This window comes from Lactuca virosa, chromosome 7 (assembly GCF_052849685.1).
Source record: "Lactuca virosa cultivar CGN04683 chromosome 7, Lactuca_virosa_CGN04683_v6, whole genome shotgun sequence".
NCBI classification, from domain to species: domain Eukaryota; kingdom Viridiplantae; phylum Streptophyta; class Magnoliopsida; order Asterales; family Asteraceae; genus Lactuca; species Lactuca virosa.
This window is the reverse complement of record NC_136432.1, coordinates 81794011-81816188: the sequence shown is the minus strand read 5'-3', so window position 1 is coordinate 81816188 and position 22178 is coordinate 81794011. Positions and strand designations below refer to the sequence as shown.

Genomic DNA, 22178 nt, shown 5'->3' with positions numbered 1-22178 from the left:
ACTCCTTAGAGCTTCCCGGACTGTCCTTGTTTCGGGTACCGTTCCTGTGCTTTCAGTAGTACAATCTGAATACTACCTTCCACAACCACCTGTACCTTCCCCAATGCCATACGCGATACCTCTAATTCACCCAAACATAATAACATGACCCACATAATACAACATAGACTCAAATCCTAGACTATTCTAGGATTTCTCAATCCTTCCCGAACTAGAAATTTAAGTCAATCATAGCAGGTTGCCCTATGCATGCAAGTTATATACAAATAAAATCACATAGATTGCCAAATAAAGCTTCTACTCTAAACCACAACCAAACAAGGAACGAGTATAAGGCAGAATCCATAACTCTAGGGATATGCAATCCTAGACTTATACAACTTTGAAAGCATACACTTAGCAAATAATCAATTCAATATCAATTTCCAAACATAACTATAGCATGGCTAATACATTGGGAATACTTACTTGAGCTTCAGCCGATTACACGCATTGCACTCTCCCCTTTTTACTTACGAATACCGTTTTCAAGAAAACTTTAACTTTTGGTTTCTTTTCAAAAAGGGTTTACCATTTCCTCGGTTTGAGTTCTGACACACCCAAGAGTGTGCCTGAATCTCTCAAACCAAGGCTCTGATAGCAACTTGTAACAACCCAAAAATTCAGATAAAAATTTTTATTTAATAATTAGAAATCTCAATCATATTTGTTTTCCAAAATTCCATTACATAAACACATTATTCAAAAGATCAGAGAATCCAAAACAAATGGTGCAGAAATACTGGAGAGTGCACGTTGCGCCATCAAGCTGGGCGCTTGCCCTTAAAACCAGAAGTACCTGAAACACCCAACAAAATTGTAAGCACATGCTTAACGAGTTTCCCAAAATACACAAAACACATAACCATATAATGTCATGCACATATACACATAAATCTGCCATGGACTCCCTCCATGGTCTTCAACCGGGATGCCATGGGCTACCCCCATGGTCTTATACCCAAGGGCCATGGGCTCCCCCTCATGGTCTTACCAGGTGACATGGGGTCCCCCATGGTCTTCACGTAAATCAATACATACCAAATAAAAAACCATTGCATATTCACCTATAGAAATTTCATATCAAGTAATGGGTCGGCGTCTGTGCCTTCGACCCAGTGGTATAGTGAGAAGACTCACCTCATTCTGCTGAACACAAAAGCTGCTCGACTACTAGACCAAAATCTCACATTGAACAAATATACAAACAACCCTAATTAGAATTAAGCCACAACATAGACAAAGGCCCAACATCTCACTCTAAGGCCCTCTATTAAAGCCCAAATGTCTATCCTACATTAATAGGCCTAAGATTAAAGTCCAAACTACAATGGGCCACATGGCCCAATAAGGCCCAATCATGACATCAATGCCCTAAATTAAAACAAAACTCCAATAACTCTTAATGGGACCAAGCCCAAGTCTGAATAGGGTTTAATAAGCTTGCAAGCCTAACTCTTATGTGGTGCGTACGCCCAATGCACCAAATCAGTACGCTTAGCGTACTCAACTCTTTGGTCGTACGCGCGGTGTAGGCAACCTTACGCCCGACGTATAAACAGTCCATGGACCAAAATTCTATTAAGTGCTTAATGCTTGAGATCTCAACGTCTAACTACAGATCTGAGTCTATTAAGATGTCCTAGTGCATAAAGTTGGCAACTTTATGCCCATGCATGCCACATGGGTCCCTAATATTTCATTTCTCCCATTAATACCACTTTTGAGACCTTAAGCTCATGCATGGTCTCAATACAACCTTCAAGATGGCATCTTTATGAATCAAGCATGCTCAAGGAGCTTAGATCTAACAGTCCTAGTCTCTGGAGTTGCTCAACTCACAAGAGAGGGTCTAAGAACCCAAAAATAGACATCATAACAAAACCCTAAATCAAACTAGCAAAAGAGATGACAAGGTTACGACTTTTTACCTCTATAAGTTCTTCAAGATGAACTAGATGCAGGATCTAGAAGCTCAATAACATCCAAGGCTTGATCACCACCTTCTTTTTGAAACTCGCGACCAGCCTTCCCCCAGTACGCTAAGCGTATGCCCATCGTACGTAGGGCCTTTTTGCAAAGAAAAATTCATTCAAGGGGAAAAAGTAATTACCTCAACTTCGATCGTTACATAACCGAAGCTTCTAGGTTAGGACACGTGGTCAAGTCGTGACCTTAAGATCGCCACGTTCTGGCATGCAAAACTGCATGACTTCTTTTCCAATTCCATGTTGCTGCTAACTTTGGCCTCCAAGATTCCAACTTTGTCATGTTTGGTCCCTTTCCTTCAAGAATGTCCTTTTTGGCTGCAAATTGTAATATAACCCAATAACTACCAAATATCTTTGCAATTATCCAAAATATAGCTTGAAATGTATTAAAATACTACCTAAATACATGTATAAATATAGCAATATCAAAGAGTCATCTGAAATAGAAGGCTTTGATCGATCTCCTGGTTCAGAGTTGCTAACGGAACACTGATGAAAAATGCTAAGAATTTCGTTTACCGAATGAACGTCAACATTAGATATAGGAAATTTCAGCAAAATCTTACTGGAGGGCAGAACATACTCACGATGAGGATATTGGCGGGAAGGATCAATAGCATATAGATGAGATACACATTCGGTGTTACCATTAGAGTCAATAATGCAATTAGTATTAATTAAAGTTTGATTTTTTAAAATAGGTACTTACAAATATACTTTTAAAGTCTTTCTCTAGACAGTCAGTGTTATAAAAGGTTTGTTTAGTCTCAACCTTTTTGATTAAGGAGACAACACCTTCTATATCGCCTCTAAGAATTTTCTCACACCGATCAGGAATCTGATCATTAATAACTCTCGTGACATCATAGTGTGAAGAAGCCTTGTTTTTTTAAAATAAGTTGAATGCATCTAGCATGATCAACAACTTTTCCCTTTTCAGAGTGAAGAAAATTGTTGGTCAGTGAGATACAAGTGTTTTCCTTTTTTTAAAAGAGAAAGAGATTTTTCAAAAAATGAGAATTTTTCTTTGAGGTTTTTTAACTCAATTTTAAGAGAAGATATTTCTTCATTTGAAACAGATAAATTAAAACTCAAGTGATCAATCGTGTCAGGTTTTTCGATGTTTTTGAATGAAGAATAGTTAAGAAGATTTTTTACCTGATACGTTGAGGGGGAGTCCCAGCCAGACTTGAGGTCTGTAGCAGCTTGAGAAAGATCAGCATCAAAAGTACCAACGCTGTCATTCGATGTATCAGCGTGAGTTCAATGATCTGAGCCATGAGACACTTACCTTTTGAAATTCATCATATGAGAGATTTTCTTTATCAAAAGCTGATGATAGTGTGATCATCATCTCTTGTGCAGTTGAGCAGTTTTGAATAAGACGATAGACATAATATGGGAGTGAGTTTCCAATAGCAACTATCTCCTTTACATCGAGATTTAGCATCCTTTTCTCTTCCTTGTTGTATCCTAGCACAAATTTCTTCTTTAGCTCACTATTAGATGCACCATCATTGGATGATTGATGCATAACAATGATGGGACCCTTGTTGATGATGTCGAGCATGTCATAGTCCATGATCTCGAGAGCATCCATGGCCTTTGATTTCCAAGAAGTAAAGTTGAGTTCATCAAAAAGAGGGATCTTGTTGCAAGTAGTCGATTGGGGATTATAAGAGTTCCACATAATTACTTGAGTGTATCAAAAACCCGCTCTGACACCAATTGAAGGTTTGTATCGATCATATACACTTCAAGTATAATTAACAAGGAACAAACTAACTAAACTAAATAAAGAATAGAAAAAGTAACGAACACGATTTAATCACAAAGATGACTTTAACCAAGGAAGGTGTTGTTCTCACCAAGATAATGGAGGTCACCAAGATATACAGTAGGGTTTCACCCTAATGTTGAATATATACTAAACTATACTACTATATCCATTCAATCAAGGGATTTTTTCTAATCTATAATAATAACTGATCCATGTCACCAAGATATCGGATTTGTTATCTTCTATACATATCTGTATAATTGCCTAATTTACAAAAATTACAGGATCACTATCTTCACGCTGACACTGATAAGATCTTGAGGCGCTGACCCTGATGTTGAGGCTGGCGCTGGTGGTCAGCGTATAAAGTGTTTGACTAATCAGATCATAAGGTGTGACCTTACAAGTTCCTATTGAATGATCAACATTGAACAAAATTAGAAAATGCAATGTTCGATTTAGAAAAAAACATTAATACCTTGTCAAAATAAAAAAGGAAAATATAGTGTAATTTGTGCCATTCTCATTACAACTAAGTGATAAAATGCCACATTTCATGATTTTTGGAAAATGTTTAAGATTTTAACTAACATACCCTTTAAAAGAAATAATAACAATTAATGAAGACGTCCCTTCTTAGGAGGTTGAGGGTTCAAGTTTCATGGTGGAAAAAGTACAATTTAAGAGTACGATTTAGAATGTATTAGTTAACCGCTCTAAAAAATCTAATGAAGATCAAATGTAAGACACAATGTCTTAAATACATGATTAGAAAACATGTTAGATGTTTATTTATGCACCAACATTTTAACCTTTTCCAATTTATTCAAAAATTTATTTTTAAACACTAGTACAAAAATACCCTTTAATGTTACGCAATGTGTGTCGTAAAAGCCATATATGACATGCAAATACGTGTCAAGGAAGCCTTAGGACGCGTATTCACGACACGCACTCACGACACACATTGCGTGTCAAGGAAGCCCTCTTCATAAAGGAAGACGACACACATTTTTTGCGTGTCATAATTTTAAGTGTTTTTAAAAAATATTTTTTTAAAGATTTACTAGTTTTCAAATTAAATGGCAATTAATATATCATAATATAAAAGAACACATCATACAAAAAAACAATCCATTTAATAGTATATAATAGGGAAAACTACAATAAAGTCCTTACATATTGGTCACATAATCGATTTAATCCTTATATCTTTTTTTTATTCAATTAAGTCCCAAAAACAAGTAATCGTATTCAATTTAACCTTTTTACCGGTCAACAGGTCATTCAACTTTCAAAAATTACATTTTTTTGCCTAGATTTCAAAATTTATTACCAATTTGGTCCAAAATTTACACTTTTGGCCTCGATTTTAAATTTTATTACAAATTTGGTCCAAAATTTACCCGTTTGGCCCAAATTTTAGAATTTTATTATGAATTCATCCTAACTTTAGTTTTTTTTACAACTTTTTTTTTTAAATTTTGTTTCGAATATGTTTTTTCTTTATATATATATATATATATATATATATATATATATATATATATATATATATATATATATATATATATATATATATATATATGTTTTTACAAAAGAAATGTATATAAGCATTTATTTGGGTGCATATAAATATGTTTTTACAAAACAAATGTATACATTTACTATGAGATAGATGTATGTATACATTTTTTTTATAAATATGTGTTTGCGTACAAATATATTTATGATAAAATAGGTGTTTATATACATTTTTTTTTGTAAAAATACATGTATGTTTATATTTTTATTTACAAAACCATATGTGTATATCTTTATGTACTTAATAAATACATATTTTTATAAATAAGTATTTCGTATATAAAGAAATTTTTTTTTTCAAAAAAGGTTCTATATAGAAAATATAAGATTTTTTATGTGAAAATATGTTTTTTTTTGTATAAATATGATTTTATACGATTACCGGGTAAAAGGGTTAAATTGAATACGATTACCGGTTTTGGGACTTAATTGAATAAGAAAAAAGATATAAGGACTAAATTGATTATGAGACCAATATGTAACGACTTTATTGCAGTTTTCCCTATATAATATGTCAAATATAAATAATCATTCTAATTCTAAATAAATGTAATACATTCATATTAAGGGGCTTTCCCTAACTATATAATATGGTAGTACTTTGTCATACAATTAAGTTGCATAATTTTAGTGTTTTGTCTAGTGCAGATCCTGAGGATGAGGTAAATGCCCAAACTGAAGTGGTTCAGCTCCTTTCCAGAATTTCACATTCTCCCTTATGTTTCCTGAATACTCTCAGCCTACTCATGAGCCAACAGTGCATAAAAAATGAAAGTTAGAGTAGAAAGAAAAAAAAAATGGAAAACTATCTATGTTTTTTTTTTGTGCACAACCAACCCAACAAGTGAGTGGGCGAGTTTCATCCATCCAATTAAAATACTTATCTTCTTAAAATCATGTATCAGATATTAATAATAGTAATATCTTAAAAGCATTACTTTTCTCACTGTCAATAACAAGGAAAAGTTGTCTTCTTTTAAATGGACCCATGTCAAAAGGATATATCACATTTAAACCTGAAATCAAGATCATTGTGAGCAGATATATAGAGTAAGAGAAGTCAATCAAGAGGAAGCTCCTCACAACACAGCAGCCAAAACCTGTCACCAAGAACAAAAAACAAATTCACATTTTTAACTTGTAATTATTACAACTAAAAATCATAAATCAATAGAAAAAATAAGACTACCCTTGGAGCATCATCACCAGCAAACCCAACCTATAGAGTTAACAAAGAATCAAACTAATTAGATCTAGATACAACAGAGGCAGCAAATTGATCTAATTCAAGAGAGCATAAGATTTTTCTGCTAAATGTAAGAAATAACAATGTACTTTCATTTATTTTTGTATTATAAGATCCTACTTTCATTTCTTTTTATCACAACATTGTACTTTTAGCATCTTTTTCTTATTATACTCTTTGAAATAACAACTCAATTATAGCGCCTAAAATTGCTTTGCATTTGAATCCCATTGCTAAAATTGAGTATATTTTCAAGGTACAATGTTATAATAAGAAGAAATGAAAGTAGAATGATGTAATAAGCAAAGCAATAAAAGAATGTAGATATTTCTTGCATTTAACCAGATTCACAAAGCAGAATATTTTGGGTTAAACTAGAGTGATATTAATTGAGCCAAAGACCAAGGATACAAATAATACAACTAACCATATAAATAAAAATCGCTTGTCAATCACAAAGTACACTAACCTTCACTATTCCAGTTCCATTGTCATAAACAAGGGGCTGAATATCCTTAGTGTCAGCCATTTTCTATAATACTGTACCAAAAACATGAAAAAGACGTTAGTTGATGACATCAAAGTCTTCCTCCTAATAGTATTCAAGGATTTTTGTTCTCATCCCAAGAAACATGCAGAGATATTCTACAATACTAACATATACAGTGAAATGAAATGTAAGTAATTTAGACAGATCAAAAATCACCTAGTTAAAGATCAAATAACTAAACGTGATAAATGTAACCCAAGTCAGTATGAATGCATGAACAGATCTGAGTTCTTCCTATTTGAAATAACACTCACACTACATCAGACATAAAATTTAAAGCACAGTTCCATTTAACTCAAAACAGATGAAACAACAGAACGGAAATCTGAGGGTAAAATAAAGGAAATCCAATAATACAACATTTTCATCACACAAAAGCAACTGATAGACCTATAAATATGCTTTTTTTTTCTAATAAATGTGAATGGATTCAGATCAGAAACTTAAAAGCAACAAAATTAAAAGAAAATTCAAGCGGAAACAACTATATCTTCGAATATTCCATGAATCCTTATGAGTGTGAACTGATTCAGATCGGGAACTCGAAGCAACAAAATCACTAGAAAAACAAAGAAATTCAAGCTAAAACAGAATTCATGATAGCAACAACTAACCTTTGACTTGATATCTTGCTGCTAACTAGAAACCTTTTTCTTGTAACTAGAAATTGATGAACAAACGGTTGTCGAGTTGCTTGTAGTTGTAGTGGCCGATTAGAGGAATTCATCCAAGTCACGAACACTATCCATCAAAAACATATTCTAGTGTAAAGAAGAGAGATTTAGGGTTGTAGTGGTCGACTACGAGATAGATTAAGGGTTTCCTTCGGTTACCCCTTTCACATCTTTGAAAATCTTCATATGGTGGAGGATAGAGACGAGAGAAAACCTGGTGGAGGGGGAGAGACGAGAAGGTGGAGGGGGAGAGACGAGGTCGTTGAACTGGTAACTTCGATTGAAGAGGATATCTCCTTCATTATGTCGTCGTAGTTGTCGATCAACGCTACAATCGAGAGGATGACACATGAATAGAGAGAAAGAGTAGGGTTTTGAGAGATTTGAGAGGAGAATCTCTCCAAACCGACAATTTCCATTGTTGTTTACGGAGGGAGGTATCAGAAGGGGCGGAGACCTAAATTTTTTGGGGGAAGCCAGCAAACGATGGTGAAGCCGACATATCCAGGTTATGAATCGTTCACCCATGCTCTGGTTTGGTTTTCTTTTGTGAGGTCAGGAACAAAAAGCCCTAGAATTTGGGAGATGTATTTGAAGCGGGAGATATGATAGAACACAAATGAAGAGAAGAAGAGGCGCGTATGGGCCTGAGGTCACCGACGTTGTGAAGCTTCTGTGTGGAGCTCGTGTTGAAAGATTTGTGAAACATCTGATGAAGTTTTTATAGGGTTTGTGAGGGTTGGAGGTGGGGGGAGACTAAAGGCCTTTTCGATTTTGTGAAGAAGGTGGAGGCATCGGTAGAGGGTAGAGGGGATGATTCTATAGGGGGAAAAAGGAGATAGAAAAAAGGTAGTGTTTTTAATTTTTTGGGATTTGATTCCCCCGCTATTAAAAAAACCTAACGCACCTTCATGAAAAAAATTTATAAAACGGCACTTTTACATGACACGTATTTAAGATAAAAGCGCCCTCCGTATTTGTAATATTTTTTTTGTTGGACACTAATTTTAGGGCACGCACAAATTCGTGTCCTCTATCCTTCAAACTTTAGAAAGCTGACATTATTTTTAGGACACGCAAAAAATATGTATCGTAAATCAATGTGTGTAAATGGTTGTTTTCTAGTAGTGAAAGGAAATATGCAACCTTGTAACCGAGAATATGTCACTTTATGAACCGACATTACATTAGTATTGCATATTTATTTATACAACAATTTCTGTATTTAATAGGGACTTATGTAATTTCAAAGATTATGTAGCTATATTTGAATTATTTCAATATATTATATATAATTACTTTATATTTTTGTTCTAGAGTAAATCACATAATTGGTCATTGTGGTAGTGTTTTCTTACCCACTCTATTTTTTCAAACTTTAATGTTGAATATCCTTTAATATTATATTTATTTTCCTCATCATCCTTAAACTATACAAAATAATTATTTTACCCTTGTATTATTCTATTAACGTTTTATAAATATTTTTTAAAATTATTTCATTATTTGGGTTCCACTAACATTCATTCATCTCCCACTTCCTTTTTAGACAACTTATGTCTTCTTCTTAGGCCACCAGCCTCCAGCAACACATCCTACCCTCCCCTATATGTAACATACTTAAGTTTTATCCATGTTTTTTATGAGAGTTAATGCTATAAGCTTGTAATAAATCACCAGTATATCAATATTTTTCCATTGGCGTGAGTGATTCTATCTCCCATGGTGGAATTGGAGATTTAGAACTTTATATTGGTGAAAAGTTGTACTTTACCCATTAATACTTGTATATTAGCTAGTTTATATGGTTATGAGATAAAATTCAAGATTATATGGTTATAATATTCATTTATCTTATGTTATTATATTATTTCTATTGTAATTTCATCGATCTTAAGGTTTACGAGCTCAATTGGTGATTCCAATGCTGTTATACCACTAGAATGGAATGTAATTATTTTTATACGACTCATAAAAATGCATTAGATTACATTTATAAATGAATATGATTCATAAAAATACATTAATCTAATCACACAAAGTAACTGATGGATTTACAATGTTTTTGAAGTTTTGAAAAAGGTTTAACCGATGTTATGAGCTTATAAACATCATTTTTGGATCTATGCTTCTCAATTCTATTTTTGAGATTAGAATCACATATTAAGGAATGAAATCATGAGATAAGGTTTATATTTGTAATAGAATTGATGTTTAATAATGATTAGTATGGGTCAATGATCATAAATCTATAAGGAAACAATTAGGAATAATCATAATCATTAAGGAATTAAGTATTAAGTGGATATTTGATATTTTCTTGTGTTAATACTTGTACTCATGCAATAATTAAGTGATTAAGTTTAATAAATAAGTTTTATGAGATATAAAATAGCTTATAAATATGTTAGTTGCAGTCTTAACAAGCATTAGTAGTCATTAAAAAGTTTGCTTTGTAATGTAAGCCATTATAGCAAAGTATGACGCATATATGATAAATTTTTGGAATTTTTTTGGTGTGTAGAGGGAACATGGGTTGTGTGATGTTCATGTGTAAATCTACATGGGTCGTATGGTCTCATGTCGGGAAATTTCAAGTAGTTGTATCTTGTGTTTGTCACATTTGTTTGACTTTAAATTGCGTCTGTAGTTTCCATAAAGACTAGAAATGAATGTTTTAAGCATGAAATGAATCAAAGAAATATGAAGGAGAAATCTGTTCATTTCGTAACCTTATTTTTTATTATCAGATGGTGATTGAATGATATCAAAGTCTTAATGATAGTGTATTACTGTTGTCATCTATTGATGAGAGTTTACTGGAAATACATGTCCCTACAACACATGTTATGTTTTGGTTTTCGATGTCATTTTATTGGTTTTGGATTTGGTATCACATCAATTATTTTCTATATATGTGCCAATGGTACTTGTAGCATTCACAAAAATCATTTTTGAATATCTATTGGTTTTTTAAAAATCTATATGTAGTTTTGAAAACGTTTTGGAGCACCTTATTTGTGCATACACCCTGAGATTTGTGTTAACTTCAGTTTCCATATGACTGGAGACATCATTATTTTATAGAATACGCGACTAGAAGGTCATGAGTAGGATTCTAGAAAGTCCTCAGATGTATAAGCGATGTTAGCTATCCCTTGTATGGCTAGGTGATGGTTCCATATGCATAGATTTGTAAATAAATAAAAGTTGAAGGTAGTGCTTTATTCTCACTATAAATGAGTCTATATTATTTACCCATCAATATTTTGGAGAGTTTAGGCGAATAAGATTGTCATATGATGGGAATAGATGCATATGCATTGCATGCTATTTTGTAGAATTATTCCTTTGATAAATCTATTTGAGAGATTATTGATTTTTGTCAATATGTGCTAACAATGATTGCCAATTTTAGGTATATTTGGAGTATTTGGTAGTGGTTATGGGTTATTATACCCTTTTATCTTTGGATTATGGGTTAATATACCCCTTGACTTTGGATTATGGGTTATTAAATGGCTTGACTTTGGATTATGAGTCATTAAGCCCTTTGAATTTGGATTATGAGTTATTACACCTTGGACTTTAGTTTGTGGATTATTAACCCTTTTGACTTTTTATTTGGGTCCATAATACCCTAATTTTGAGATGACTAAATCTTTAGAAACTTTTTTGACTTTAAATTAATTTTAGAGGTTTGACTCAAGTGTAATTATTACCATCATTACTTACTCAAAATGAGTTAACTTCACGTATTCTCACTAGGCTACATTGTCTAAATATTGTTTGACATGTGCTCAGATTGAAGACCATAGAGTGAGATGTCTAGAAGATAACATAACTTTTTTTTAAGGCCACAGTTTGTGTGGTTCTTTTTAACCGTGTTTTGGTTACTAGTTGACCTTACACTTTCCAAACATTAATATTATTTGGTATTTTTTGGACTTATTTTTCACACATTAAACTTTCAGAGTATTTGAACTTAAAATATTTGGGTTTATTAAACTATTTTAAGACCTATCCATGCGTGGGGTGTTCACCTATAAGAAACCATCACATTCTCTCTCTCTCTCTCTCTCTCTCTCTCTCTCCGACTTTCATCCTATCAACCCAAAAAATATAGATGTAGTTCAATGATGTTGGGTTAAACCTCATTTCCTCATTATATTCTTCACTTTCGATGTGGCTACCGAAAATAACACCAACTCAAGCAATTTTAGGAGATTTGAGGGATGGTGTGGTTAATTTGGTGATCCAATTCTAAGAGTTGAGTTCCATTCTAAAAGGATGCAATTCATCATTCATAACTCGTATTCATAAAGTTCAAGAATTGAAGCTCGTTGAAGATTGGCCACATATAAGCCTTATTGGTTGCCCATATTAATTTATTGGTCAACTTTTGGCTAATCGATTATATGTCCCTTTACGACTAAGCTACTTTATTAATGGGTATATTTGGTGTATTTGGTAGTGGTTATGGGTTAACATACTCTTTGACGGGCCTCTTATCCTAAATGAAGCGATCATTTGGTTAAAGAAGAATAAAAAGAAATCTTTCACTTTTAAAGTAGATTTTGAAAAGGCATTTGATTGCCTTAGCTGGGAGTTCCTAGACTCAATTATGCAGCAAATGGAATTTGGGGTCAAATGGCGTTCTAAGATCCAAGGTTGTTTATCATCAGCTAGGGTCTCGGTGATTGTCAACATGTCAGCAACTATAGAATTTGGTATGGAGCGTGGGGGTAAGGCAGGGTGACCCGCTGTCCCCATTCTTGTTCATCATTGCAGTCGAAGGACTCCATATTGCAATGGAATCAACGAAGGAAAAGGGCTTATTCGAAGGTATCCAACTACCCCGACATGGCCCAATAATTTCTCACCTGCAGTATGCCGACGATGTAATATTTATGGGTATGTGGTCGAGGGAAAACACAAAAAACCTAATCAGAATTCTAAGGTGTTTCGAGCTGTCATCAGGTCTCAAGATAAACATGTCAAAATGTAAATTATACGGGGTTGGCATTCCAAACTGTGAGTTGGAATTGGTGGACCGAAGCTTCAGCTGTTCCACCGGGTCTCTCCCTTTTACTTACTTAGGTCTTCCTGTAGGTGCTTCTATGGCAAGAGTAACCCACTGGAAGCCTATCATTGAAAATTTTCAGGCAAAATTATCTAGATGGAAATCTTCCACCTTGTCGTTTGGGGGTCGTTTGACCCTATGCAAGGCAATACTGAGCAGTCCTGGGTCTTTCTACTTCTCTCTATATAAGGCACCTGTAAAGGTTATTAAAAGCCTTGAGAGGATTCATATGAGGTTTTTCTGGGGCGGCTGTTTTGAATCTAGGAGAATGGCTTGGATTGCTTGGGATAAGATCCTTGCAGCTAAAGAAAGAGGTGGGCTCAGAATTGGTAGTTTAAAGGCGCAGAACCTTGCTTTGTTGGGGAAATGGTGGTGGAGATTCAAGGAAAACCTTGATAGTATATGGGCTATGGCAATAAAATCTATTCATGGACCTGATTGTGGCTTTTCTCGTCCTTTGGCAGCAAAAAGGAGAAGTGGCTGTTGGGGTTCAATTGTTTGTCTCCCATTATTGTTAGAAAAGGATCAGTTACCTTTTTTGAACTACCTCCAGCAAGTTCCAAATGTGGATGGCTCTCTAAAATGGACATGGTCACTCGACTCATCTGGGGTATACACGGTTTCATCACTAAGAATCCACATTGACAATCTGGTTCTTCCATATAGTGATGATGCATGGATGTGGAATTCACTGGTTCCTGGTAAGTTAAATATTCTAGCATGGCGAGTCGGTCTCGGAAATCTTCCATGTAAGGAGAATCTCTCAAAACTTGGCATTTGCTCTTCAAATTTGTGTAAAATGTATAATGAAGCCCCAGAGACGGAAGATCACATTTTTGTAGGTTGCCCGGTCTCAAGAGAAGTCTAGCTGGAAGTGTGTAATTGGTGGCGGCTGTTGGAACCCTCTCCCAGCTCTTGTCGAGAACTGTTAGATAGTAAAAATCGGCTCGGTGGGCATCAAAGTTTGAGGGTAGTTCATGAAGCTATAATGCTATGCTTCATGTGGGTAATTTGGAGATTCAGAAACGATATGGTTCATGTTACAATTTCGAGATCAAAATCAGTGTTGGCATACGAGGTACAAGCCCTTTCTCATTTATGGATCAATGCTCGGAAGCGGAGAGGGCAAAATCTGAGGTGGATTGATTGGTGTTGTGATCCAATTCTAGAATGCTACTCTAGGCAGTAATTTTATTTGATCGTTTGTTGTATTGTTTTTGTTTTGTTCTCCTTTGTTCTCCATCTTTTGTGTACCTTCTAGTCCCTGGCTAGTTTTTATTCTTAATATATGTCTGCTGTTCAAATAAAAAAACATACTCTTTGACTTTAGATTATGGGTTAACACACTCTTTGACTTAGTATTATGGGTTATTAAATGTGTTGACTAAGGTAGTGTTTGTTTTTTGTCTGCAGATCTGCGTGGCCTCTTCTGTCTGCGCCGCGCAGACCACGCGCAGACATTAGCCTTCGCAGACCGTTTGTTTTTTTGAAGACTGCAGACCTAAAAATGTCTGCGCGCCCTTTTCTTGGCGCAGATGTGGACCAGAGTCTTCTAACATCTTCAGACATCTTCTAGCCTAAAAAAACATATATATCTTTATTTATTTTATGTTTTTTTAATTTATATTTTTTCCAACTTTATTAATGATAAACAATTTGAAAAAAAAAATTACAAAACTTAAAAAAAAACGTTCGAGGATACAAACATGATATTTTTGACAAATTTATAAATAAAGATTTATTACAATAATAGTCGTTGAAGTTGTTTATATAAATATGAAAAAAAATCATAATATATTCTTATATTTTTTTGCCAAATTTTGTAAAACATTATTTAATATAGTATCGTCAATTTCTCGAGAAAATATTTATGGTACGTTTTTAGTGGATTTAATTGAAAAAATCGAAGTTTATTTCTATCCATTTATGTATCAAATTCTTTGATCACTAATTATAATGTTTAGTTATAACTTTGCAACCAAAGTTGTTGGTTTTTATCAAATATATACGTTAATTTATACAATTTTTATTTTTATTTTTTATACAATAATACATAAAAGTTGATCTAGATTCGTTAATTATTTATAACAAAGTCATAAAAATATTAAAAAAACTCACTTTGAAATTTAAAAAAAAAAATCAGTTTATTTAGATTTCAGTTTATTTTAGTAGCCCGCAGATGTTAAAAAAACAAACAGTCTTCTTTTTTCAGACTGCAGACGTTTGGTCCACCTCTTCTACTGCAGAGGTCTACAGATATGGTCCGCAGACTGCAGACATTTTGCCTCAGAAAAAACAAACAGCACCTAAGAGTTATGAGTTATTAAGCTCTTTGAATTTGGATTATAGGATATTACACTTTGGACTTTAGTTTGTGGGTTATTAACTCATGTTGACTTTGGTCCGTAGTATCCTAATTTTGAGATTATTGAATATTTGAAAGCTTTTTTTGACTTTAAATTAATTTTGGAGGTTTGACTCTCGTGTAATGATTGCCATTAACTTTAGAGTATTTTTACTAGACATTCCATTGCCTAAAAGAGTGAGATGTCTAAAAGATAACAAGAATATTTTAAAGGCCACGGTTTGTGTGGTTAATTTGAATCATGTTTTTGTTACTAGTTAACCTCAAATTAAAAGGGTTGCATCAAAGAGATCATTTATCTTTTATCTTAATTATTATTGATATGGAAGTGTTGCATTACAAGAAATGGTTTCTCATGCGGCGTTTCATTGAGCCAAAGTGGGTAATGTTGGCTTTGATTATATCAAAAATTTTCTATGTAGACAATGCATGATATATTTTTAGGTGATTGGTCTCAACAAAACTCAATCTACTTGTATAAAACTTAAGTAAACGGGTGTTGAGGGCATTTTTAATGAGGTTGAAAAGATTACATAAATAATTGGGTGTTCCACAATTCGATCACCTTTTCTATACCCTGGATACCAATATGTTGAGTAGAAGGGTGCAAAGTCCTTATCAAAAAATTTACGACTGAACTTTTAAAAAGGAAAGTAAAAATCTTTATCAGTGGGTAGTATTGTAGTAGAATTACATTACCCACCTTAAATCGGTTTTTTAGAGCATTAGAAATTACATTATATCTCCCTTTTTCCAGCTTGGCATTGATAGTATAACACACGTTTCATCCAAAATAAATCCAAAAATATTATTAATATAACGCGTTGTTTTTCCAAATTTCTTACATTTTAGTAAACCTCAGAAAATATATACACGAATTGCACCTTTTCCTTCTTCACCTTCCTTGGTGGCTACATGCAAGTCGCCTTTTTCTCTTTCCCTCTCTCTATCTTACTGTCTATCTCTCTCTCCATAAATATATATAGTATATATATACATGGACTCATACCAACAATTATGGGTGCATTTAGACTTCAACACTTGTAAACCCCTCTTCATTTCTCCCTCCTCACCTACACCTCACAATAATACCTCACTTCTCTTTGTCTCTCTGAACACTCTGAACCTTCATTCTTACTCGGATCCGATCGGACTATCCATTTCAAGATTTCATGATCACCGCAGCAATAGCTGAACTCCCTCGGAAAATGAGCAAACGAAACAGAGAATCTGATAACAAAAACAACAGTAAGCATCCGGTTTACCGAGGGGTTCGTATGCGGGCATGGGGCAAATGGGTATCTGAGATCCGAGAACCCAAAAAGAAGTCTCGGATCTGGCTTGGCACCTTTTCTGACCCAGAAATGGCGGCGCGTGCACACGACGTGGCTGCACTCTCTATAAAAGGCTCGTCGGCGATCCTTAACTTCCCGGAGCTTGCCGGAGTTTTACCACGACCGGACTCTTGCTCTCCCCGTGACGTCCAAGCGGCAGCCACCAAAGCCGCAGCCATGATCCATCTTAACCCAATCACCACCACCACCGCAACAACAACAACGACCCCGTCGACGTCAACATCCTCCACGTCATCTTCATCTTCGTACTCCGGTGTCTCAACGTTAACTTCAGCTTCTGAAGAGGTGTCGACAATGTCGCCACCGGCGGAGGAACTGGACGCAATAGTTGAGCTACCGAGTTTGAGTGAGAGTTATTGTTCGGGTGAGTCGAGGAACAATTACGTGTTCGTGGACTCGGGGTGGGAGTACTACTCATTATCTACACCGTGGCCGGCGGAGTGCGATGGTGGATATTTCCCCGGGGAGCCGTTGTCTATATTACCTTCTACTTCTTCCGGCACATTTTTTTCCGACAACTATTCATGGCAAGATTACTAAAAACAAATTCAAAATTGAATTTGCCTCTATTTTTCTTTTTCTTTTAATTATGAGATTAAAACAGACATGTGGCCCTTTTAAAATAATTGGGTAATTTTGGTTAGAACACTTACTCGAAGAGCTATGTATTTCAAGTTTCTTTCTTTTCTTATAATTATTATAAACCAAGATTTTTGTTGAGAAACTATTAATAAAAATAGATAAAAGAGGATTATAGAGCAATATAATGTCGTTTTTATTATATTTTTCTTCGAATGATATATATTGTAATAATGTGATTGTCTGAATCATATTTTAAATGAATTGATCTGAGATTTATCGGTTTAGTTATTTGTGAAAATTTACTAGTATTTTCATATTTTCAAATCAGATGGTTCTCATGGGTATTTTCCTAATTTTTCTTCGAATGATATATATTGTAATAATGTAATTTTTTTTTTAGAAAATTACATTTAGGTAACTTTTTCATTTTTTACACATTTAACAATTTAACTTGTTATATGTGTTCACATATTGTCATTGCCACCGGCCATAACGGGTCATAATGGTAATATTTGAACAAATTAACAAGTTAAATGGTTAAATGTACATTAAAAAAGAAAGTTGTCTAAATGTGAACAAAACGAAAAGTTAATTACTCTGATAAGTCATTTTTTTCTCCATTTTTAATAGCGATTTTATTTTTCATATTTGTTTATATTATTTTTTTCAAGTGTTATTTTTAAAATATCAATAATTTCTTAAATATTAATTAAATATTGATCAATTTTAAACTTTACATTCTAAATAATAAATATATTTTTGTTTTGCAAAATATTTTATATAGCCTTTCATAATATTTTTCTTTTGTTTTTAAGCATATGCAATATTTTTAAAGTAATAGTATCTAACAATAAAATTAAATAAATTAAATATGTAACAGTAAGTATAGAGGGCATTTTAGAAAAATATATATTACTTAGCAAATAAAAAAAATCTATATAATGTAAATGTTTTAAAATTATTTCAACTTTTTAATACTTTTTAATTAGAAGTTTATAAACTTTTAATTTTTTTAATACAACGTATTAAACTAGTATTTAACGAAAATATTTTAAAATGTTATAAAAAGAATATTAAACTGTCATATAAAATCTGTGAAATACTTAAAAAATGTTGTAAAAGAAAGTTTAGAAATAAATATTTGAAAGTTATAAAAAAGTTGTATGAAAATGTAAAAAAAACAAGTTAAATACTTGTAAGAAAAAATTAAAACATGTATAAAATATTTGGTTTAAAAGCACTTTTATTAAAATTATATGAAAGTATAAAAAAGGTTTAAAAAAATTATAAGCAAAGTTTAAAACATTGTATTAGAAAAACCTAATGGAAAAAAATATCATCAAAATGTTGTAAGAAATTTTAAATAATCTTAAGAAATTTGTAAAAAAAAATTATTCACATTTAGACAACTTTGTTTTTTTGTACACATTTGACAATTTAACTTGTTAAATATGTTAACATATTACCATTGAAGTTACTTAAATGTGAACAAGACGAAAATGTAATTATCCTCGCAAGTCATTTATCTTTTTTTTAGAAACGACAATTTATATAAAAACAAACAAAGACAAGCAAGAAGCTAGCTCAAAAAAAGGTCTAAGCCATTAAAAGAAAGCAAGAGTTGGGTTTTGGAGCCACAATATCCAATCAAAAGACAATTTAGACCTATTAGAACACCAAAGGAAAGAATGAAAAACAATGCTATAAACAATCGGACACTTCTTTGTTGCTTATTACCAAAAATGATCTTATTTCGAAACATCCATAAGAACCACCAAACAATAATGAACACTCATTTCAAAACATCTTTAAACGTCTTCATCAATCTAACATTATCAAACCAATCTACCCAGTCGCTGGTAGAATTAAAATTGTGATCCTCCAAACCCCACCACTTCAAAAATTTATCCAAAACTGCTTTAGCAACCAAGCAGGAAAAGAACACGAGATTCACTTATTCTACACCACTGTCACAAATCGGGCACATGATCGATTGGATATCCAACTTTTTCAAAGACAAACTCTATCTAGTAGGTAACTTGTCCAAAAAGATTTTCCAACAGAAAATATTTACTTTAAGATGAACCAAAGACACCTATCTAGTAGCATTACCAACCGTACCCAAAGTAACCTGGTCTATCAAGTTTCGAGCAGAAGAAACTGTGTAAATACCTAGAAAATCTAAGTCTCACACCCATTTATCAGGTATCACGGCAAGAGAAAGTGAGGACATTTCCGAAATTAGACCTGTAAGCTGTTCAGATTCCTCCCCTCCCAAACAAGAGCGACGAAAAGAATCTGAAAATGAAATAATATTACACTTATCTGCAACTAAAGCTTCCTTGTTAGTCTCTAAATCAAATATCTGCAGAAAGCGATCTTTGAGAGACACATCTCCACACCAAACATCCAACCAAAACAAATAATTAACACCATTGCCAATCATTTTCTTACAAGAAGCCATAAGACTTACAACTTTTTGTCTTAAATTAGAAATAACATTAATGATATCGATCCATACTGAGTGACGATTATGGCTAATATCACAATCCCAAAGGCGAGGGTCCCCATGAGTAGCTTTGACCACTCGCACCCAAAGAGAATCAGGAGAAGACCGAAACGCCAAATCCATTTGAATAAAAGTGCCCTATTCAAAGCAAAGAAACTCCCGACACCAAGGTCTCCATGAACTTTAGTTGTTAACACTTTCTCCCATGCCACCCATGCAATCTTCCTCTCATTCTTGTCAATAAAAGTAGTGTTTTTACGCTTTCATATTATTTACTGTTTTTATTGGAACCATCCCATATATATATATATATATATATATATATATATATATATATATATATATATATATATATATATATATATATTAGTTTGTGTATATGGCTATGAGATCAAATTCATGATTATAAGGTTAGAATATATATATATATATATATATATATATATATATATAATGATGTTCCTTTTATAGTGATTTGATTGATCTTAAGGTTTATGAGCTCAATCATATAACTGAAATAGAAAGTAATAATTTCTAAATGAATTTGATTAATAAAAATGTTTTAACATAATCAAATGGAAGTAGTAGAATTGGATTTATAATAGATTTAATCCATTTTATGAAGTTGTTGTAACATCCATAAAATCACAAAAAATTAAAACTTTTAAAATCAACCCAATTTCATAAAGTGTTTACTAATCATAGTTTTGAAAACATTTTCCAAACATCAGGGTCTCCCAAAATCATAAGTCATAAACAAGAGGATGTGTACGGTCACGCCTTCGCCTTCCCGCGGTCATCCGAAGTACCTGCAACATAACCCAAAAATGTAAGCCAACGCTTAGTGAGTTCCCCCGAAGTACTACCATATAAACATAATAACAAACATCATGCATACAGAGCCTTCAGCGTGACTGGAACGCCGCATCGGCCTACAGAATATGTGGGACGCTCACAGAACCTTCAGCATGACTGGAACGCCTCACCGGGCCTTCAGCCTATCTGGACTGTTCTCTGGGCCTTCGGCCTAATTGGTACCCCTCTCAGTTATGAAGTCTATCCAGGACGCCCTGAGTCTCTTAGCCTTCAGTCTACACTGGTCCGCCTCAACCTAACCACACACAACATGTCGACATATACATAACAAATAAACATACATATAACCAGTCAATAGACAATCAGACAGATCTTACAGATCACTAAGCATAGCATCATCCTATATACCAGGATACCGATCTAACAGATCACTACAGTACGATAACATACTATTACATAACAGGATATCTAATCCAATGGGCCAGCCTTGGTGCCTTCGACTCGCAAGTACAGTGAGGAAAACTCACCTCATGGACTGAACACTAGCTGATGAGGTCCTGACTCCGAATCTCAGCTCAAACCGACACCTAATCATCAAAATGACCAAATCTCAAACATAATCTGAATTACCTAAAATACCCCTTTGGGTCACACTAAATGGTCAAAAGTCAAACGGTCAAGAAAGTCAACCAATAGGCTCATACACCCCGCGTACTTACGTTCCAGATCGGGGCTCCCCTTGGCGTACGCCTAACATAAATCCTAGTACGCCCATCGTATGTGGTGGTTCTCCAACTTCCACTTAAGGGCTTATATCATTAAGTCACAACGTCCAAACCTCAGTCTTAGTCCCAAAAGTCATTCCAAACCATAAAGTTTCCAACTTTATGGTTCTACATGTCTAAATCAAACCCAACAACAAAACCCTAACTTCTCTTAACCATTAAAGCTCTTAATAACATGCATGGGGACAACTATGGGACCAATATCATATTTTTATGACTTTAGACCTAGAAAAACGTCCAAAAGGACAGCCCAAAATGTTCTCTAGCATGCCATGCACAAGAAAGTCATTATTTTGGGACCAAAGCTCATGATATCAACATGTAAGCTAGATCTATCAATTAAGCCATCAAGGTGAGAAATTTTTACCCTCTGGAGATGGAGAATGATGCAAGACTTCCAGATCCAAGCTTGTTCTTTGCCTCCAAGCTTTACCACCACCTTCTTCTTCCTTTGGAACACACCAAAACACTCTCAAAAACCAATAGAGGGGGCTAGGGTTTTGCAAGAAATGTTCTAAGTATTGGAGGATGGAAATTAGGTGAGTGGATGGGACTTAAGGATGATTATATAGGGCCAAAACCCTAAAAATTAGGGTTTGGACATTCTGTGCATACGCCCTGCGTATGAGATGTACGCCCAACATACTAGGGTCTGCCCTAGTACACTAAGCTTACACTTCGTATGCCCAACGTACCAGCCTCGAGTACAATATTTACCACAATGTCACTAGGGGCCAAACTTGCAATCTTTTCAACTTCAGGAGGGTCAAATGCAATATTACTCAAACATAGGATTGAAATTGAAATTACCTCGACATC

General features: G+C 33.9%; 1 protein-coding gene, 1 long non-coding RNA gene and 1 pseudogene across 4 annotated transcripts; 2 read left to right on the top strand and 1 right to left on the bottom strand.

Annotated features, from left to right (window-relative positions):
- Nucleotides 1-5873: 5873 nt before the first annotated feature.
- On the bottom strand, nt 5874-8690 carry LOC145123491 (uncharacterized). 3 transcript variants are annotated; one of them, XR_013715164.1, is made up of 6 exons: nt 8079-8690; nt 7805-7931; nt 7110-7180; nt 6584-6613; nt 6333-6494; nt 5874-6134 (listed from the first exon to the last, which is right to left on the bottom strand). It is a non-coding gene; the product is annotated as an uncharacterized LOC145123491 (long non-coding RNA). The 3 variants fall into 3 exon arrangements; XR_013715162.1 differs by having other exon boundaries at nt 7805-8690; XR_013715163.1 differs by having other exon boundaries at nt 6342-6494; nt 7805-8690.
- Nucleotides 8691-12858: 4168 nt separating this feature from the next.
- Nucleotides 12859-13815, top strand: LOC145126842 (uncharacterized). Its single transcript, XM_079062127.1, has one exon. It carries the CDS (start codon nt 12859-12861, stop codon nt 13813-13815), a length of 957 nt encoding a protein of 318 aa, XP_078918253.1.
- Nucleotides 13816-16238: 2423 nt separating this feature from the next.
- Nucleotides 16239-17313, top strand: LOC145126114 (ethylene-responsive transcription factor ERF043 pseudogene; annotated as a pseudogene).
- The last annotated feature ends 4865 nt before the right edge of the window (nt 17314-22178 follow it).